Here is an 18,987-nt window from a genome sequence, read left to right on the forward strand (position 1 = left end):
CGAAGAAGTTTCCGGCGTTTCCCATGATCGAGGATTCTTCTCGAAGATCGTCGATTGCTCGATGATTCCGGATCGGATGAGATTTACCGTAACGAAATCGAGATCCCGGGTAGAGAACCGACCGTATCCGTTTCCCCTGCGAGCATGAATATCGCATGGTTCCTGAAATGGAGCCTGAGGGTATCGACTCAGGTCAGGTGATCGAAATTACCAGGGCAACGAGCGTGAATGATCGCGGTAATGTCGTAATAGGCGATCGACACGTCGGCTAATAGCGGAGAATATACAGCTAAAATAATACAGGTTGGCCAGTCGCCAGTTCCTCGGCTCTCTCTCTCTCTCTTCCTCAACCGTTCTCTCTCGCTCTCTTCCTCTCTGTTTTTCCTCCCTCCATTGTCTTTTTAACCGGGCGCGCTAAGGAGAGCGAGCCCGGCTGGGTCCACGGGCCGAACACCCGAACGAGGGAAATCGACGATCGGCAGAGAATTTATTTTTTGTTCTTAACAGCTGCCCGCGCGGCACGTTGTTACAAATCAACCGAGAAACAGGGGGTCGGGTCCATCGCGGTATCCCGCTATTCCGGGAAACCGGCGGCGGCCGATCGATAATTTTGCGTCTGGCTTCGCCACCGGAACGCAATCTCCAGATCGGTTTACACCGCGAGGATCGTCCAGAGGCTGTCTTGAATTAGGATTATTGCAGTTGATGCCGGTTGACGGGGCCGAGTGGTCTTGGCCGGGGCCGATTTAGGGAATCGATTCTGACCGCTGGACGATGAGAAATTATTCTTTCATGGCGCCACGAGACGATCAAGTACGATCCGTGATATCTGAACCTCCACCTGTCGTTCGGAAAAATTCATTAATGCTCCCGAAGCTTCGAAAATTCTGTCTGTCGTCTGCCTTTTTATTTTCTGCCAATCAAATAACGAGGATTTATATTTCTCCAGCGGTGCGAACCGATAAACTATGACCTATAGTATTTAAACTGCCTTCCTTCCAGTTACGTTTCTTCCTTTTTTTACGTAATTGTAAGTCGATCGACGCGCTGGAAATTTCGATTAGAATTTTTGGAACATTGTGGACAGCCGAAGAGGGTTGCTTCCTCTCAAGTATTTCCCGGTTGCCAGACAGGATTTGGAGGCCGTGTCAGCGAAATTCGCTAATAAATGCGGTGTGTATCGGCAGCGAGAGTGCGTGCCAACGAAGCTTGGCAGCGTGTCGCAGTAATTAAGGAGCCGCGAACGAAGTGTGTGTTAGGGGTAGAAAGTGACCGGCGATGTTCTAAACTGAGTCGGTTTTCCGAGCGCGTCGTGTCTAGAAACATTCGGTTCGATGCTCGAACTCTTTTCAGCTATGGTTCCTTCGGTAACCGGTCTACGATTCAGCGACGAGAAAGGTCAGGTTGAATTACGTAATCGATCTTGACACCCCGCATCGTTCTGCCTTCGGTGTAACTTGAAATGTCAACCTTCGTATTATCGATGAGATTTCACGTCGAAACTGCTTTGTAATTGTTTGCTTCGATTATCGTAGAGACCGAGGAGGCAGCCAAGTAGAATATGACAGCCACTGGTTGGACACGGGTTACAAGCTGATCTAAAATTTGCAGCGACTTTATTATTTTCTGGGAGATTCGCGGTCGGACAAGTAGAATGTGACAGCCATCGGTTAGACAAGCGTCACAAATTTGTTCCAAAATTGAAACCATTTCCTAATATTTTTTCTTAATATTTCGATTCGATTCTCTTACAATTGTATTACTCGAATTGGGATTATAATTTGCCAGTTCTGATGGTTTCTACCCATGGGATTGACCCAAGGATGTAGGCTGCATGTTGGAGCCTAAAATCAATATTCGAACAGAAATTAGGGCGTTTGGTTGCATATCGTCTGCTATAATTAATCCACGGCTCAATTTTCGTCGCGGAATAGACAGAAATTAAAGTACTTGATTTAACAAACGAACGTGTTTTAAGCTGGTTCAGAATTCTTGCGCCACTGTATGGAAAACGATTGCCTTTAATTGGACAACTGGAATAGGACGGCTCGCAATTAGACAAGTAGAATGCGACAGCTCTTAATTAGACAGGTAGAATACAATCTCTCCCGGCCAGGCTCGTGGCTTTGACAGTTCCGATCAAATCAGCAGAATATTATCGCTAATCCGGCAGCGGAAACGCGACGTTCTTGACGAGATAAGTGAACTGGGTCGTCCTTGTTCAGACTAGGAGCATCGTGAAATCGTTGAAAATCAGACAATTCGAGCTCAGTTGTCGGTCAGACCAAAAGAATCGAGCGACCGTGCAGGCGTGACGAGCAAAATTCAGGCGCCCTTTATCAGACAACAGGGACAAGGTTATCATTCGTTAGACAAGGAATGTACCCCCCATTCATGAGATAGAAAAGCTGACTCTCCTGTACAGTGAAGTAGAATCGGTTTTAGTCAGGCAAGCAGAATAATCAGATCGTAGATCGGGCGTGTGAAATATGACCGACCGTGACTGGACAGTAAACGAAAGTTTTACATTGACTGGTCAATAGAATATGATTGTATCCTAATTGAATATTGAGTAAGACTGTACCTTGATCAAACAAGTACATTCGTTAGACAAAAATCATCATAGAAGAAGAAATAAAATTGTTTTCTAATCAGATAGGTAGAAATAAAATTGTGCCCTAATTAAGAAATCGAAATAAGAATATACCTTAATTAGATAAGCAGAGATGTGCTTGATTATGAATAAACAGTAGAATCAGTTTATTCTTGTGCAGAAAGCAGAATAATCTTGTTCTTGTGCAGATAGTAGAATAATCTGTTCCCGCACAGACAGTAGAGTAAGCTTGTCTTGTGCAGTCAGTGGAATAAACCTGCACCTGATCAGCCCAGTAGAGAAACTCGTTCATCGCGCAGACGAGTGAAATCTGGTCTTGTTGGTCGGACAAGAAAAAAATTCAGTCATCCAATCAGACCAGCGGACACTACCTGATCGGACAAGAGTTGAATCTCGAATAGCTCCGATCCCCAATCATCATACGAAGTAGTCTTTCGGAAACGAGGTCAGTTCGGAGTATCCTAGATGCCCCGCTGCAATATCCTTTCGCAAGGATTCCCCGGCAAGCAACGTCAATCACGAAACTTTCTACCCTTCGAGCCACGAGTATCAACGATCGAGAGCCATCGGCGTCGGGCGTACACAAAATCCTCCTCGAGGTCTACCCTTCGAATCTGAAATTCTAATCGGCGACGAATCCCGCATCGGGTCAGCGTGTCGAAGTTTCTAGCTCAAGATCACCGGGCGCAACGACGGCACACACGGTATAGCCGGGCCGATCAGCTGTCGTCCTCCTCCACGGAGAAGCCATGATCGTCGTGTGTGCCCGTGGAGTGGGTTCAAAGAGCACCAGATATCCTTTATTCGACTGTTTAACACGCGGAGGGTGGCCGATGCGTCTGTCCAGGGAGAGTAGGTCGTTTCCATGGCGACAAGGGGTGCATCGGACTGGCACGTATCGCTAAACCGAACGTACCCCCCTGGCAGCCTCTAACCTACCCCCTCTTACTCGGGACCCCGTACAACGTCCCCACCTCCTGCGGAACATCCTGCCGTGCTCCGGCTACCTCCTCGCGGCTGGGTCATCCCTCCCGCAGGAATTAGGTTACTTCCTGGAATTGGGTTTTCCGGGCGATTCCTCGCGCCTGAAAAATTCACCTTGCCGACCCCCGTCGACCGCGCGCTTTCGAACATGATTGCTCGACGAAAACCATAGTTCGCGCTGCGAAACCACGCGCCAAGTGCAGCTCGGCGAATTACCGTAATACCTCGGTTATCTCGGTTATCCAGTTACTTGGATGCAATGCCAGATCAAATGCTTGCTAATTTCCACAATAAATCGGTTTGTATACGCAACGTCGCAGGCGAAGCTGCACTCAAGTGAAATTCACTGTTACGTCAACCGTATACCGTCGTCTTTTGTCAAATTGTTTTAACTATGAATTTTTCAATCTTCAGGGTATTTTTGGACATTTTCAGAGACTCGTGACTTTCACGTTTCAAGCGAAGCTAGAATATTTTACATCAATTGTTCAAATTTCAAATATAATTCCATTTATTTGTCTTCACTTATTTAAACGTAGTCTGGCTAACTTAAAAATACTTTTATGACGATTTCGAGGTTGTTGGCATGTCAGTCAAACTGTCAAATGGTTCTTTTTATACTGCTTTTTTGCAACATGATTGATGTACAAAAATCGTCTGCAAGCTCTGCATCTCGTAAACTAATTAATTTGTAAATCGTACATCTTCCCGATAAGAATTTGTAGTATTTTGCATGGAGGATATTAAGAATGCTGTGGCACCAATTGTGCGCTGATTCGATGATTGTGCGAGGTGTTTGCGGGATTCTCTTGCAACAATGGCACGCGGACCAGCGATTCCACCCCCGAAACCATTAATTAGCATCGGTCCCGGTCGAACCGCTCGATGGAACGAATAGAAGCGTGATTAATTCTGCGCTACTGATAATAGCTCTGACCCACTTTCCCCCTGTCGCTTTTTTTTTCTCACCCTCACTCTCTCGCTCTCTCACTCTCTCGCTCTCTCTCTCTCTCTCGCTCTTGCTCTTGTTCTCCTCTCGATGTTCACCGACCAACAACTGGACCGGGGTCGGTTCTCCAAGGTAAACCTTTGAACTGCCAAGATCCGATCGCAATCGACGGGGATTAGCCGTTTAATCTAGCGTCGGGTAAATTTAGCATCGGACTGACAACGCGTCGGGAAGGACGCCGAGGAATTTTTCTTTCGCCGGGATAGAAATTAATTGTCGCGCGCACCTCGTTTTCTCCACCTGATTCGCCTTCCGTCGTTGGACCGGCGAAGTGACGCGAAATTAAAAGAATCTCTGCAGAAATTCCTATCTCCACGGATTAGCGTTCTAGGAACAGGAGTATATATCGTTCCGTAGTTGATTTTCTCCGGTGTTACGAAAACGCGCGGTGGAAAAGACTTTATGGTAATCCCAGGGATTATTAGGATGGCTTACAGCATTAATTAATGCAAATTGCGAGCGACTGCGTTCGGTTTCGAGCCTCGAGTTCCACGAGCCTGTGTATGTTCGATGCTGTTCAAATGTTTTGCCACGGAGAGGATTAATTCCCCGTGGTGCACCGTCGTCGGCCATCTTGCAGCGCAGGTTCAAGAATCTTCTAAAAATACACCACGAACGAATCTTTGAGCAAACCGATCCGAAACTTCGATCGTCGGCTCGATCTTCATCGATCTCGACGAGCTCGCAGTTCTGAAACTCGATACAGATCTCGATCCCTTCGAACGGCTCGCAGTTCGGCTGAAACAGCGTTCCGACTCAATCCGACCAGTCAATGGAAGGATTAATGTCCTGCCGGGTGGTTAAAGTATCCCTGTCACCGTTCCGCGTTATCGATCGGCACGCGTTTTTAGGGTCGTGCGGAGAAATGTTTGCGCGAACCGGCGGCCGGGGCATCGGCAAACGGAACGCACCCACATCGGGTCGTTTTAGTTCTTCCGCAGGCGTGATCCTGCGGAAAGCAGGCCGCTCTGCGCGTTGTCCTGGCTGATTCAGGATGCGTCATCGAGTGGGAATAGCCTGGTCGCGTGTCATAAGCGATCGAAGACGTTGAAGGTGGTTCGCGTTGAATAAAAGATCAGATGTAATTTTTCTAGGACAACCCGGTGGCCTTCCAGTCTACGTGAAACGGTTCATCTTCAGCTCCAAACGCCCATCAACACGGTTCTCTTCAATCTCCACGGCATTATCTTAAACCGGAGTCTGATAAAGTTCGTGATGTTTTGCGTTTGAATTTATAGATCCTTTTCAGTGATACTTTGAGGTAATTTCAACAGAGAAGTTCGTAAAAAGTACGTAAAATCTAGTGGAATTATTACCAGGTGAATGGAAAAATATTAGTACGAGAATATCCATAGAATTCACTGACGGTTTCGCAGTTGTGCATTTGACCTAGTTATTTCTATTAAAAATATATCAAATCCGCAGTCTAATGATAACGCACATTTTCGAGTAATATATAAAGCAGGTATCAATTTTCGAAACGAAAAGTCAAAAAATATTCGTTGATAACAAACCGCGCGTATCGGTTTTCGGAAGTAGGTCACAGAAGGTAGCTCCCCTGGACCAAAAAGATATCCATTTTTCCAGCTAAACAGCGAACCTCTAAATCGACTAGAAACCAGATCGGTTTCTCATCTGCAATGCCGGCAGTGTATGGTTTTTTCGAGTGATTGTCTGAAGGCTGGCGTGGTCCGGCGTTGCGTTATCGAACGTGCCGGCGCAGAGTTTCTTAAAAGAGGACACCCTGTATTATTCCAGGGGATACAGAGGTGCACGACCTAGTTACGCTTGGGCGTGTTATATGGGTCATAGACACCATTCGCAGCCAGTCATACGTACACGCGCGTGCATACGGTCACACGTATACAGGTGCACGTGCGGCCCGTGTAGGGGGTATACCTGCGCAAGAAGAGAGATCCAGGGAGAGTATAGTAGTTTCCAGGGAAACGCGGTGCTCCCGAATATGGGACAGTAAAAGTTTTACAGCTGACCGTGTATATATAGTCCGCCCGCGCAATTATCAACCGCGATCAAACGGATTGTCCCCGGGAACCGGAAACACGGGTCGCGAAACGAGCAGCCGCAACCGTGTGCTTGCTCTTTCCGATGCCTTTTTCCGGCCGAATATCTTGGCACCGCTCCTGAATATCGACTTCGTGCCGGCCGTACGAGAACTACTGATTGATACCGAGCAGTCCGTTCGTTAATCGCTCGTTTCTTCTATTTTGTTTACGGAAGAGATCGAAATACGGTAACCGTGTATACTTTAGCACCGTGCACTGCGATATCATAGTCTATTAAATCGGGTTATTATACACAATGCGCAGAAAAAATTGCGGCACAGAACTTCGAAGAAAGGGGCCAATCTTAAAGAGGGCAGGACACAGCAAAAAAGGGGCGGGGTGATACAAAAGGAAACAGGGTCAAGCTCAAAGTGGGTGGGGCCTAACTAAAAAGGGCGGAATCAATCTCAAAGGAGGTGTGGCTGGTACAAAAGAGAACAGGGCCCAACCCGAAGGCTAATATACAAATTTTGCACAGATGAGTTTTTCTTAGTTAACTATCGAACGGTATGAGAATCATTGAAAGATCTCTGAGGGCACTTTTGGTCATCCTAATCAATTAGACCCTTTCTCAGAGCGCTATTTATCTTTCCAAGCCATTGGCAAACGTTTTTCTCGATTAGATTCGATTCTGGCTTCGGATAAATCAGGACTCCCCGGATTTTCAATTGAAGATTAGATCCTTCTTCGAATGAACTCTCTCGGTGTATGCCGTCTCTACCGTTTTTGGTAACAGAAAAGCTGCGCTTTTCGTCCGATATCGCGCGGAAAGCGACAATTTCGCGTCATCAATCATCCGGCGATAATTAAGCGAAGCCAGCCGGCGCGGCTTAAGGACGACGGGTACTTTCTGCGGCCATTACCAGAAATTTATTCCGCAAAACGATTTGAATGAAAACGATCGATGTTAACAGCACACGCTCCTCGTGGCGCAAGCTGAACGCTACAAATTACTCTGTTGTGCGCACGCGAGCCTGGCCGTACAGGATCTGGATGACGAATCTCGCCCCGGCCGGGGCCTCGGCGATGCTCTTTTTTTTTCCCCGACCGGGAGCCTCGGCAAAAATATGGAGGTCGACGTGAAAAGGTGTTTTAACCGAGGGGAAAACGCGAGCACGCCGCTCCTCGACGCTTTCTCTTTTACGCTCACGGCCGCGCGCCGAGGAACGTCGAAAAACCGAAGGTCCTGGCTGAAGCTGTTTCCAGAGAGGGTCGTCGCCGGCGGATTCCTTTTTTCTTAGACCCTGTTCGAGGGAAACTCGCAGCCCGCAATCGATACGATCGTGTAATTCGCGAAGAACCGCCGGGAAAATCGGTTTCAGAAAACTTTCCGGCATCTCTGGAGCATTCATAAATCTCCGGAACAGTTGCTCTTTAATAAAGTTCGCTGGGAGCCGTTGAATCTTCCAGGCAATTCGTCCGGCTCGAGCACGGTGCTGCCTCTCTACTTGTTCTCCGGGGAATATACTGCGTACCGTAATTACAAGCTGACACAAAAATGTTCAGTCTTTGTGTGTGACAGCTGATATAATGACTGCGGATTTTTATGCAAAATCCAAGCCTTTTCATCCTTTTTTTAATAATTTCTTTTAATTTCTTTACTATTTTAAAATAAAATTACATGTTTCGCCATAATAAAATCCGCAGATTCCAAATTGTGACGAGGAACGCTGTATCTCTTTAGAAAGACAGAATATGTTCGCTCTGAAATACAACACAGTGATTCGTTAGCGTTTCGTAACTGTAGGGCCAAGCCTGTGAAGTTCGTTTTTCATGGAAACATCGTCAGTTTTGCTTTAACGAAGTCTGACTGGATGTATGCAAAATCGAACATTTGGAATCACTGAGAATAAAGGGGAATTTCGCGTTAAAATTTTGTATAATAAAGTGCTCTACTCCGTTGGTGCTATAGTTCGAATAAAACGTATCCTTTTTAGAACAATATCATTTTTTAATTATGCAATTATAATAATAATAAATAGGTCAAATATGAAATAGTAAAAATTCAAGGAGGTATAATAAAATTTGAACTACAGTAGCGTCTCTCTACTGGCTCTCTTGGAAATATTATAAACTCCAAGGAATATTGTAGAAATAGAAGATACAAGAATATTGTAATTATAAAAACGAATCTGTTCATGCGAATCGTATCGGATGCGAGGTGATAATAACCGATGACTACGGTGAAACCCTTTGTATCAGATCACGGAAGTCATTGTCGAGTCTGCTTCGACACAAAGGATTAGAGTTTCGAGAAGTTCAGCGTGAAGCCCGTAAGACAGGATTCGCGCTGGTAGTTCGGTAATCGGTCTCCGTCCACTCGTAAACCGAACAAATCATCCGCTTGGCAAACACGATTCCATGAACTCCCACGCGGAAGTATCATCGAGCATCAGCGAGAGCACAATAACGTCGCGCGATCATCTTCCGCGGCACGGCAAAGCGGTTCTCTCCACACCCGGTAGACTGTCAGCAACGCGCACGCGTGTCCAAGCTGGCCTCTCTCTCCCTCTCTCTTACTCTCGCTCTCTCCGCGTCTCTTCAGCACGATTTTTCCTCTATCCCAGGTTTCCCTATTTCTTTTTTCTCTCCCTGTCTCAAAATTCAGCGGCCGTGTGCCCCTCTGCAACCCTCTCCGGGTCCTCTAACTGGTCGCTGGCTCGGTTCCTCTCGTTGGCGACTGGTTTCTCTCCTTCTCTTTCTCTCTCTCTCTCTCTCTCTCTCTCTCTCTCTCTCTCTCTCTTTCACTCTTCCTCTCTCGAACGTTTTCCGTTCCCCTCCACCAGCTAGTTCTCTCCTCGTTGGCGATCAGAGGGACCGCCGAACGCGTTTCTCTCTCAGTCTCTCGCGCAAAGCGGTTCGGTGGCGACGTGCGCCGCGTTGCACTCGATAGATTGCGGCTGGTCCAGGTCTCTCTCGGTTCTCCTCTCGCCGTTGCTCGCGGTGTTTCCCGCCTTCGACACCGTCTTCGTTCTCGTGTGCCTTTCGCCACACGGAGATCAGCCTCCCCCGAAAGGGGATGCGAGAGACGGAAGCTCGGCCGAGATAGTCCGCACGCCGACAGAGAAAGAGTGTACTTGCTATTTTCGAGACGCCGTGGAGCCCGGCCAACGCGCGCGTCCGGTTCACCGGACGGAAAAAATCGACGGGGATCCGCGGGTGGAAGATCGTCGGTGATCCACGGACAGCCGCGCCGCGATCCGCCGCTCCTGGATCCAGAGAATCGCGAGAAACGTGCACCCTGGGACGACGATCCTCCTCCTCGCCTACTGGTCAACAACGGGGAAAACAAAGCTGGCTCTTCCGTGTATCGATGAGCAGAGTTGAACGATCGCTGGCGATCGTGATCGAGAGCCCTGTTACGCGAGTCATCAAAGCCGATCACACGATCCCCGGGTGTTGACCTGCATTAACCCGATCGGCTTCGGGAAATTGGCCCGGCTCTGGACCGTCTAGCTGATTGCTATTGACGGGGGATCGACGAGGATCGGTGTACGAACTGTCGCTAGATCGTTGTTCGAGATCCTTTCGAGTGGTTCTTCGTCGGGGTGTGCATAGTGCGGCTCGGATTGTTTAGCAGAGACGAAGAGTTCTGTGAGGTGTTTGACGATGTTTGAGGGACTGGAGAGTCGTTCAGGATCTATCGTTTGCTGTGCGGAAGAGTAACAGAGTTCCTTTTTTTCGGGGAGATGGGGATAGTGACGGGGATCTGATTCTGCCAGCGAAGTTGTTCCGCGGCGATGGTTGCCGTTGTTTGTCCGTCGATCATCATGGAGAGCTGTTTGTGGAGGTTTGTCGTGGATTTTGTTGACTGAGGTGCTTTGAGGATTCTTTCAGATCGAATGAGCCGCGAGGGAACTCGATGGGTTTCCCGTCAAACTTGTTCAAACCATTGAAAATAGTCAAGAAAGCCTGCGAGCCTGGCGAAGGCTCCTAAAGTTATTCCGAAGCCCGGTTATCGTTTATCAGCAACAATACATTCGCGACTTTAAAGTCTTGTTCAAACTTAACCAAACCGTGGCGGGTTTGCTAGTTTTCGAGTACGTTGATTGATTATCGCGCGATCGTATTATAAATAGATTAATTTCATAAAAGGTCAAACAGCTATGTCTACGAAAGTGGCATTGGAATCCAGAAAATTATAAATAAAACTGAACAATAATTATAAGCGAAACATTGTGTTAAATCTGTGCAGGAAAAGTGGCAACGTGAATCGATAATTGCGAAGGGGTGGTTAATAAATTTAGCCGGTATGAAATACCACGGGCTCCCTGAAGTATTTTAGCATCGTGTGTAGAGAAAGTCTTTGTCTCGTGCTTTAAATTCATTGTCGAAAGTTCGACGAATACTGTCGTCAATGACTAACAATGTTCCCGTTCGTACACACGTTCGCCTGGAAATTACGCTGGTTTTAGTGCATTCCTTAATTCCGGGCGCAGCCGAGTTTACAACTAAACTCGTTACCGTTGACGACAACTTCCGCCTGGACGTTTTCGAAACGGACGAAGTTTCGGAATAGTCCGCCTACCATTATTAAATATGATGCATTTTTCTTTCGACCCGCGTAATCTTGGTGTATCTCCGTTCTCGTGGCAATTTGAAACAAATCAATATTGTAAGAACAATTTTGGAAATAATTTTCAACCTGAACAAAAATCGTGGCTTAAAGCGCGCTGAGAAGACCCTTGTACGCTTGAACAATGCTCCAACGTACGCGTGAATCGCATTATTAACACGTTAAGTGCCGAACATTATCCCCAAAAATTTCCATGAAATCGAAGTAATGTAATTAATGAAACGGAAAACAAAAAGTCAAATGTTACCATAGTGGACGACATTTGATGTCTTTTACATTCTAAATATTCTACTAAACTTCAGTTTGTTCGACACTATTGTAATAAAAATTGATTTTTAGAACTAATAAAAAATTAGTGTCGGCAAAAATGTGAGCGATGCGGCACTGAACGTGTTAATCCACGAACGAGTTTCCATATCTAACGCTTAACACCGCATCCTGCGTTTCTGACCTAAAATAAAATCGTTGACGTGTCTGTATCTGCTTCCAGAGTGTACGATGTTGGAAGGTGGACGTGCAGTGGTCTGGCTCCTTGTATCAGCCCCACGAGCTGCACGCCACCCAAACGATTCACGTACTAACCCAATTGCACCTGTTTGAACCCACCAGTTGCAGAGTCCTGCACCGTAACCCCATGACGCATTTAACACATGGCCCGCCTGGAGAGTAAGTGCTGCATCACAATTTTTCGTTCTCATCCCAGCGCCCCTGCTCTACCGCGTGTCCTTCCTCCGCATAGTGATTCACAGCAGCTATTAGCCGTCCGCGGCGAGCTATGCATACAATTCACGCCAGTTCATAGAAAGTCCCTTCCATGCCGAGCTGTGAATCACGAGCTTTAATACCTTCACGAACCGGTCGAACTACAAACCTCTCCCTTGCTGTATCTGTCCCCAACAAAGGATCAGTCGATTCAACAAATCCTCAGTGCTTGAAGAACCCGATCCTTTGACGGCAGTGCCCTTAATCCACCTAGACGCAAGTTAGGCTTAATGTTGGTTATTTCCAAATCTCGTAGCGTCTGGTTACTAAGTGAATATTGAGCGGATGAGTCTCTAGGTGGACACAGGCGTTGTCATCCTATAGAGCTACCTGGTAGTTCCTGAGAGTTAGCCAATTAATCACGTGAAAGGAGATCAATTAGAATTCCATTTGGTTGTTGCAGTACCAAGCATAGTGGTGCATAAAGGCAGCAGGTCGCACAGCCGACCTGAGAGCCCCACGGTGGTCGTGGGAGGAGGAATGCCCTCACTGCCGTCTTCCAGGCAAGGCTTCGTCATAGGTGGCCCGAACGTGTCATATCAGAACAACTCGGAGTCGGATATGATAGACGGGAATGCCAATCCCAATGTCGGCTCTTCACCCACGCTTCATCGTACCGCGCCCTCCTGTCCACCCGATAAGGCCGACACAGAAAACAAAAACTTTCGTAATAGGGTAGGTCTTAGTTGCTCCAAAACCCTTATAGAAAAACCAGTAGTTGCTAACATAGCTAATTAGTCTGAACCACTTTCCATGTTTGAGACCTAGATTCCACATTCCTGTAGTGCTAACATTATTAAAATGCTGAAGAATCCTGAAGGGTATCCTCACACTAGGATTATCATTTCAATTGTTATTTTAGGTGTTATTCTAAACATTTTTTGTTTAGCATCGTAGATAGGCTAATCAGATGATCTATTTTTGATGAATTGTTAAGGTAAAGTTGTTGGTCAGGAGTCATGCCATGAGAGAGTCGACGTCTCCCCCGAGGGAGCCACACAACGGTTCGTCTTCTCCGCACAGTCCTCAGTCGGTAGACGGGGAGAGGAAGTATACGGGCAACCTGTCTCCAAACTCTACAAACACCAAGCTCAACAACAACGAGTCAATGTTTAACAGCAATCTCTGCCCGAACCAGTCCCCGAAACAAATGCGCAACACGGCTACTTCACCTACCTGTCGAGCTCCGTCGCGAAATGGTAACTAACTCGCCACTAAACGTTGACTCCCCAACATATCCAGTTACTGCAGAAAATTAACTATTGTAGAGAATTATGAACCGATTTCATAATTTCAGGACAATCTAGTCCTTCCCAAGTTCACTCACCAAAGAATAACACATCTCCAACGAACGGCAATAAGTCGGAGTTCCAGCGTTCCAAGATGACCGGTTCGAACGTGATTCAGAAATGCAATAACTGCGTAAAGAACAATCAAAATGACCGGCCCGGCTTGCTGCAGACGCCTGTGTCGCCTACGAAGTCGGGCCAGGCGTTGCAGCACTCACCGAAGAGCATCAACCTGGCCCAGAACGCTCAAAACAATCAGAAGTCGGAGCTACGTAGATCGAACACCCTGAACATATGCAACAATCAGTGCGGCACGCAATGCGGGAACACTCTCTCGGTGAGCAGACCAGGTTCCAGGCACAAGCTCAGGCACCAGAACTCGTCACAGGGTAGTTTCGACAGTGCTTCGCCATGTCTGTCCAGAGGTGTGAGAACTAAAAATTCGCTAACTATCTTCTTTCTAAAATTTGCCATAGTTCTGATCAATTCTCTCACCTTCTCTATTCCACAGACAGCAGCACTGAGTTATACACAGACAGCACCGGTATAGATTTGGAACATTTTATCGCGGAAACCATAAATCGTAACCAAAAGGACCGCACCGTACTGTTAAAAATCGAGAAGGATCTAATAGAGTTCGCGAAAGATACGCAGAAAGTCTGCCACAAGTTCCCAAACATGTCCTCGTACAACAGGATGCTGGTGCACCGTGTGGCTGCCTACTTTGGTATGGAGCACAACGTGGATCAGTCCGGTTCGAGTGTGGTGGTGACCAGAACGAAGAACATGCGGATTCCTAACACCCGTTTCAAGGAGCACATCAGGGACGACCTGATCCTGTCAGAAGAACCACGTAGAAGTATCCTGAAGAGAGACTCCAGTTCTTTCGAAGACAGCTTCAATTTCAAATCGCCTGATAGATTGTCTGGAGATTATTGTCGGCAAAGTAAGAGCTTCGAGGAACGGGAAGAGGAGTATGAGCGTGCCAGACGAAGGATATTCAAAGACAACAGCGGAGACAGTGGCGAAGTTCATTCCTGGCCTTACTGGTCCTCTTCAGAAAGCTCTGATTCTGCCAGATATCGCTTGCTGCATCCTTCGGACCACATGATGAGGTAAGCAAGTAAATTAAACATGCAAAATTTATTAAGATAGCTTGTTGGTTCCAGTTAATAAATATTTGTTGATTTATCAGGCAAACAAAGTTGATCAAAGGGGAATCCTTCGACGGAAGAGAGTCCTGTCGAAGCGGTGTCTTGAGGCCGTCCGTCTCCAAATCGTTCAGTTTCGGTGGTTACACTAGAGGCATGCTATCCAGAGGGGACAGTGTCACATCTACTCATAGCGCAGGTGCTCGTCTTATGAAGCAAGGTTTGTTACCTTCCAGATAACCAGACTTTGCTGCAAACAGCCTGTGAGTATCTTGTCTGCAGAATAAACACTTGGTTGCAGATTCAGGTGCTAGCATGTGTTCACGACTGAGTCCCTCGAGCAGCGGCTACAAATCTCAGAGTCAGCGCAGTGATGCAACGATATCCCCATCACCGTCGCCATCACCGGTTGCCAACATGACATGCAGCCACACCCAAGTATCTAGTCAGGACCTTGCCTCGCCGGAGACGAGCAATCAGACGGTGATGTGGGCAGTCACTAGTATATCCAGTGTGCCGCCCGGTAGCATAATCATCAACCCGCAGACGAACCAGCCGTACACGAACCCGGACGGTTCGATATACCGCTTCGATCCGGAGAATCCGCCAAAGTTTTATACCTCTACTGTATCGCCGCACGAGAACGACAGGAACGCCGTGTCCCCGAAGAATACGGAGCCGTCCGAGCCATCCAAGGTGATCAACAACGGTAGGAGTGAGGGTAGAAAGAGGTCGCAGTTGAACAAAAATAATAACAATGGTGGTAATGCAACGACGATTACCCATGTGACGAACACTGCAACTTCGCCTAGTTTACCCTTTACACCACCTCCGCAACTGAATCCACCGCTTCAGCATCAACCGCAGCCGCAGCCACAGCATCAACAGCAACAACACCATCAGCAGTCGCAGCAGCACCACCAGCCACAGCAACAAACTCTAGTCAAAGCGTCGCCGACGATGCAATCTTGTAACCACAACCAAACGGCTCAACCATACGCCACATACATACCTACCTCAGAATCGTACAACCCGGGTGTTTATCCACCCTCAGTAGGGCAGCAGACTGTGATGATGGCTTCTCATCCGAACCAGGGTCAACCGAATGTACAGAGTAATGGCCAAGGGGATGTATTTAATCAGAACTCGGTTTACGCGAATTATGCAGTACCTGTGCAACAAGGACCAGTTTCGCAGACAACGGTAATGATCATTTAGATCGGTGGTTCTCAACCTGGGGAAGATTATATATTTTATTAGCGGGTACGTCAGGGAAAAGAGTTTGAGAATCACAGATCTTGATGGCACGATTCAGTGGTTCATTCAGTTGTTAAAACGATCGTGTTGTCCACTTTAGGAAATAACGGAATTGTCTGGATATTTTATGGGTATGAGTATCTACGATCAACGTGTGTCCGGTGATAATCATTCGACACCACCGCATTCTTATCCGCAACCACAACCGTCTACTCATCAGGCGGTGCAAAGTGTGCAGTCTATGCCGCAGAGCTATTGGCAACCGCCGCCAAACTCAGTCCCGGTATACTTTCTGAAACCAGTAGCAGTCTTAACACTTTACCTACCAGTGAATATTCAATAGTTATCAAATAACTATAAGGGTTAAATAGAAATTTATAGTTATAACATTTCCAGTAACTTGATCCTATAATTTCCTTTGGTATTGTTTAAGAGAATATTTTCTGGTAGGCAAAACGTTAAAAGGTTCATTGTTCGGTGTGCTGCCATTGTTATTTTTCTATTACAGGCGCAACAAACAATGTATTTCGTACCCCCGCCTGGTACAGCACTTTCGGTCAGTCAGGGTCCAGGTGATAGGCAGCAATTGCACCAGCCACAGAGATACGCGACAAACTATTCTTTTAACACGCAAGCTATGACGCCTCCGAGCCAATCAAATTGTAAGCCGGGGCTTCTTTTCTTGGAAACATCTCTCTCTCTCTCTCTCTCTCTCTCTCTCTCTCTCTTTCTCTCCCTCTCTGTATTGATTATTTAATTATACATTTTCTATTTCAGCCAATTATGTGGGCAGCTACCCAGTTCCTTACAATTCGGTACCTGCTGTGACACCGACACCAGGAGAATATAGCTACCAACCACCGGTTCACATGGTCCCTACGTATTACCCACCAGGGCAAGCAGCGATACAACCACAACCTGTCATGTACAGAGTACCCACGCCACCGAATACTCCGACTTCCAATCAGGTAGTTGATTAATAGTATAACTAATATTTGAATAGATGATTGTACTAATGGAAGAAATTCTGCAGATGCCAGGGATGCCGCTGATGTACGTCAATTCAGGTAATTATCCACCGCCAACGATGGTGTCCAATGGAACATTCGGTCATCAAGTCGGGCACAATGGCGCATCCCCCGCTCCTCCTGGAACTTACATGACTCCTGCGCTGGTTCCCAATCTCGTCATTAGGCAAAATGGTCCCGTAAGGATTACACTATACACCTGGAATATTTACAGAGACGATATTTAACCTGCAGGAAATTCTAAAATGCATTGTTTTTGCAGGTTGTTGCTGGCGTTCGAGCTTCAACGCCAGGCAACTCTCAGAGGACTAGCAGGTCGCCGACTCCGGCACATGAGCTGTTCGGAAGTGGGAGTGGGGACAGAAGCGCACAACCCCAACCACGTTACCCACTGCCAATGTATCAGGGTGTCCATCTTGTTCAAGGTAAACGTCATCAACCTCTTTAAACGAACTTTTTAATGTTTAGCGAGATACGACATTTGCCATATTACTTCCAGGGGATATGAGATTGATGCATCCCGGAGTTCCAGCTAATCCGCGGCTGCAGTATGCACCAGTACCATCACCACCTGTTGTTCAAGGTTGTCCACGACCGTACCGACCGCCTTCGTACTCGTCGAACACCTCAGGCGCTGGCACTCCCACCTCGTTTGATGGCAGAAATCCGAAAATTCGTAAACAGAGGTGAGGTGTTATTCAGAACATGGTTGCTGATGAGTAAAGCACTATTGCGTGTTGATGGGTATATATTGTTTAGGTCCAAAGTAACACCGTTGCCACCGACTGGCCCGCGGCCCAATCTTTATCAAACTCCTTCCATGTCATCGCTCTCGCCCAACGTGCCGAAAGATCTTAGAGAAGGTAAGAATCGACCATTCACGCGAGGATTTAGATTCAATAAGAATTAGATGTTCAGCTCGATTCGGTACGTTCTGCTTGGAAAGCTCTCTCTTTCTCTCTCTCTCTCTCTCTCTCTCTCTCTCTATCTATCCCTCTCTTTCTCTCTCTTTCTCTCTGTTTACTTTATCCTACCTTCTGTTGTTCCGCTTACGAAAGATCGAAAAAAAGAAACGAAATGTGACACAACTTTTGACACGTATCTCTTGTGTATCCCCTTAAAAGCGAAACCTGTGGAAGACAATATGATCTAAGGTACAGAATCTTCATCAGTAATCAAATACTACAACGAACACGGTATATAACCACATCGTTTACCATAGGCGCTTCTTTCACACCGCGTTCAGTTCGCTTTTGGTCGATATTTGTTCGTGTGGAAGTATGTCTGGAAAAATGCTTCCTATTTTGTTAACGCAGTTGTAAATTGAATTAAACAAATGAACTATACATACAACGATAGTAAAATCAAAACTAGGAAGCTTGAATTTTTCTAAGCATTTTCGATACAACAGTGCACTGTACGCTTACACGCTCATACGCAGAGGCGGTGTTCACGGTATTTCCTCTCTAAATAATTTATTTTCTATTGGACATTGCTAATTAGGAGTTTAGAAAAATCAATCGATTATTTTGTAACTTGAAAAAATGCACAGCGAGGAAATACTGTATTATGCAGAAGTGTTGCCTTCAGATTAGTTGAAGTGAATGTGTTTACCGCACAACTGATTCATTTTTCATTATCTTTTCTGTTTGAGTGAGGCTGCTTAGCGTTGAGCTTTGTATCGCACGATTCTCGCGGTAAATCTCACGGCTGACCAAAAACAATTCGGTAATTCACCGTGTTCGCATAGCCTGCGAACTCCGTCGTTATTTAGATCAGCTGCTCACGGTGTATCTCGATATAGAAGGTGTTCAACAATTTACAAAAAAAATATTTCCAAGCATTATTCTGTGAACTAAAGTGAAATGAAAATAGAAAGGAAAGATATTCACAAACAACCACGTACAATGAGCTAAATTCTTAGAAAATTCATAAATTCCGAAACATTGAAAATTATCAATGCATTCTAGTTGTATGTAGGAGGAACTCAACCCAAATTTTAAATTGGAAAATAAAATCGAACTGTAACACGATCTTGGTTCTCATGTTTTCTCATGTTTTTACTTCGTGGAGGGGATGCTTCGAAGTATTTATACCGATAATAGGACACTCTATACTATACACTTGTGTACTTCTTATCGCAGTCCTGATTTGCACAAAGACGTCAAAATTCACCGGCATTGTATGTGACGAAGACACCGCTGGGCTTTGAAACCGACCAACGCTGCTCTCAGAAGTAATATTCTCGTCTTGC

At 46.4% G+C, this 18,987-nt stretch overlaps 1 protein-coding gene across 7 annotated transcripts in view; it reads left to right on the forward strand.

The window, feature by feature from the left end:
- Positions 1 to 18,987, forward strand: part of LOC144468703 (uncharacterized) — a 38,594-nt gene that overhangs the window by 19,523 nt on the left and 84 nt on the right. Inside the window, exons 2-16 of one of the 7 annotated variants that reach the window (XM_078178362.1) lie at positions 11,737 to 11,912; positions 12,412 to 12,683; positions 12,946 to 13,207; positions 13,306 to 13,722; positions 13,809 to 14,412; positions 14,493 to 14,668; positions 14,750 to 15,651; positions 15,806 to 15,988; positions 16,214 to 16,367; positions 16,483 to 16,673; positions 16,739 to 16,912; positions 16,996 to 17,158; positions 17,233 to 17,419; positions 17,493 to 17,596; positions 17,858 to 17,887. In XM_078178362.1, the coding sequence (XP_078034488.1) occupies positions 11,897 to 11,912; positions 12,412 to 12,683; positions 12,946 to 13,207; positions 13,306 to 13,722; positions 13,809 to 14,412; positions 14,493 to 14,668; positions 14,750 to 15,651; positions 15,806 to 15,988; positions 16,214 to 16,367; positions 16,483 to 16,673; positions 16,739 to 16,912; positions 16,996 to 17,158; positions 17,233 to 17,419; positions 17,493 to 17,596; positions 17,858 to 17,886 (3,834 nt within the window). In that variant the 5' untranslated portion in view covers positions 11,737 to 11,896 and the 3' untranslated portion in view covers position 17,887. Of the gene's footprint in view, positions 1 to 10,368; positions 10,461 to 11,736; positions 11,913 to 12,411; positions 12,684 to 12,945; positions 13,208 to 13,305; positions 13,723 to 13,808; positions 14,413 to 14,492; positions 14,669 to 14,749; positions 15,652 to 15,805; positions 15,989 to 16,213; positions 16,368 to 16,482; positions 16,674 to 16,738; positions 16,913 to 16,995; positions 17,159 to 17,232; positions 17,420 to 17,492; positions 17,597 to 17,857; positions 18,982 to 18,987 lie in introns of those variants that run through there. The other 6 variants (XM_078178364.1, XM_078178363.1, XM_078178361.1 and 3 more) reach the window with 6 other exon arrangements.

Source organism: Augochlora pura, chromosome 4, assembly GCF_028453695.1.
Source record: "Augochlora pura isolate Apur16 chromosome 4, APUR_v2.2.1, whole genome shotgun sequence".
NCBI lineage: Eukaryota > Metazoa > Arthropoda > Insecta > Hymenoptera > Halictidae > Augochlora > Augochlora pura.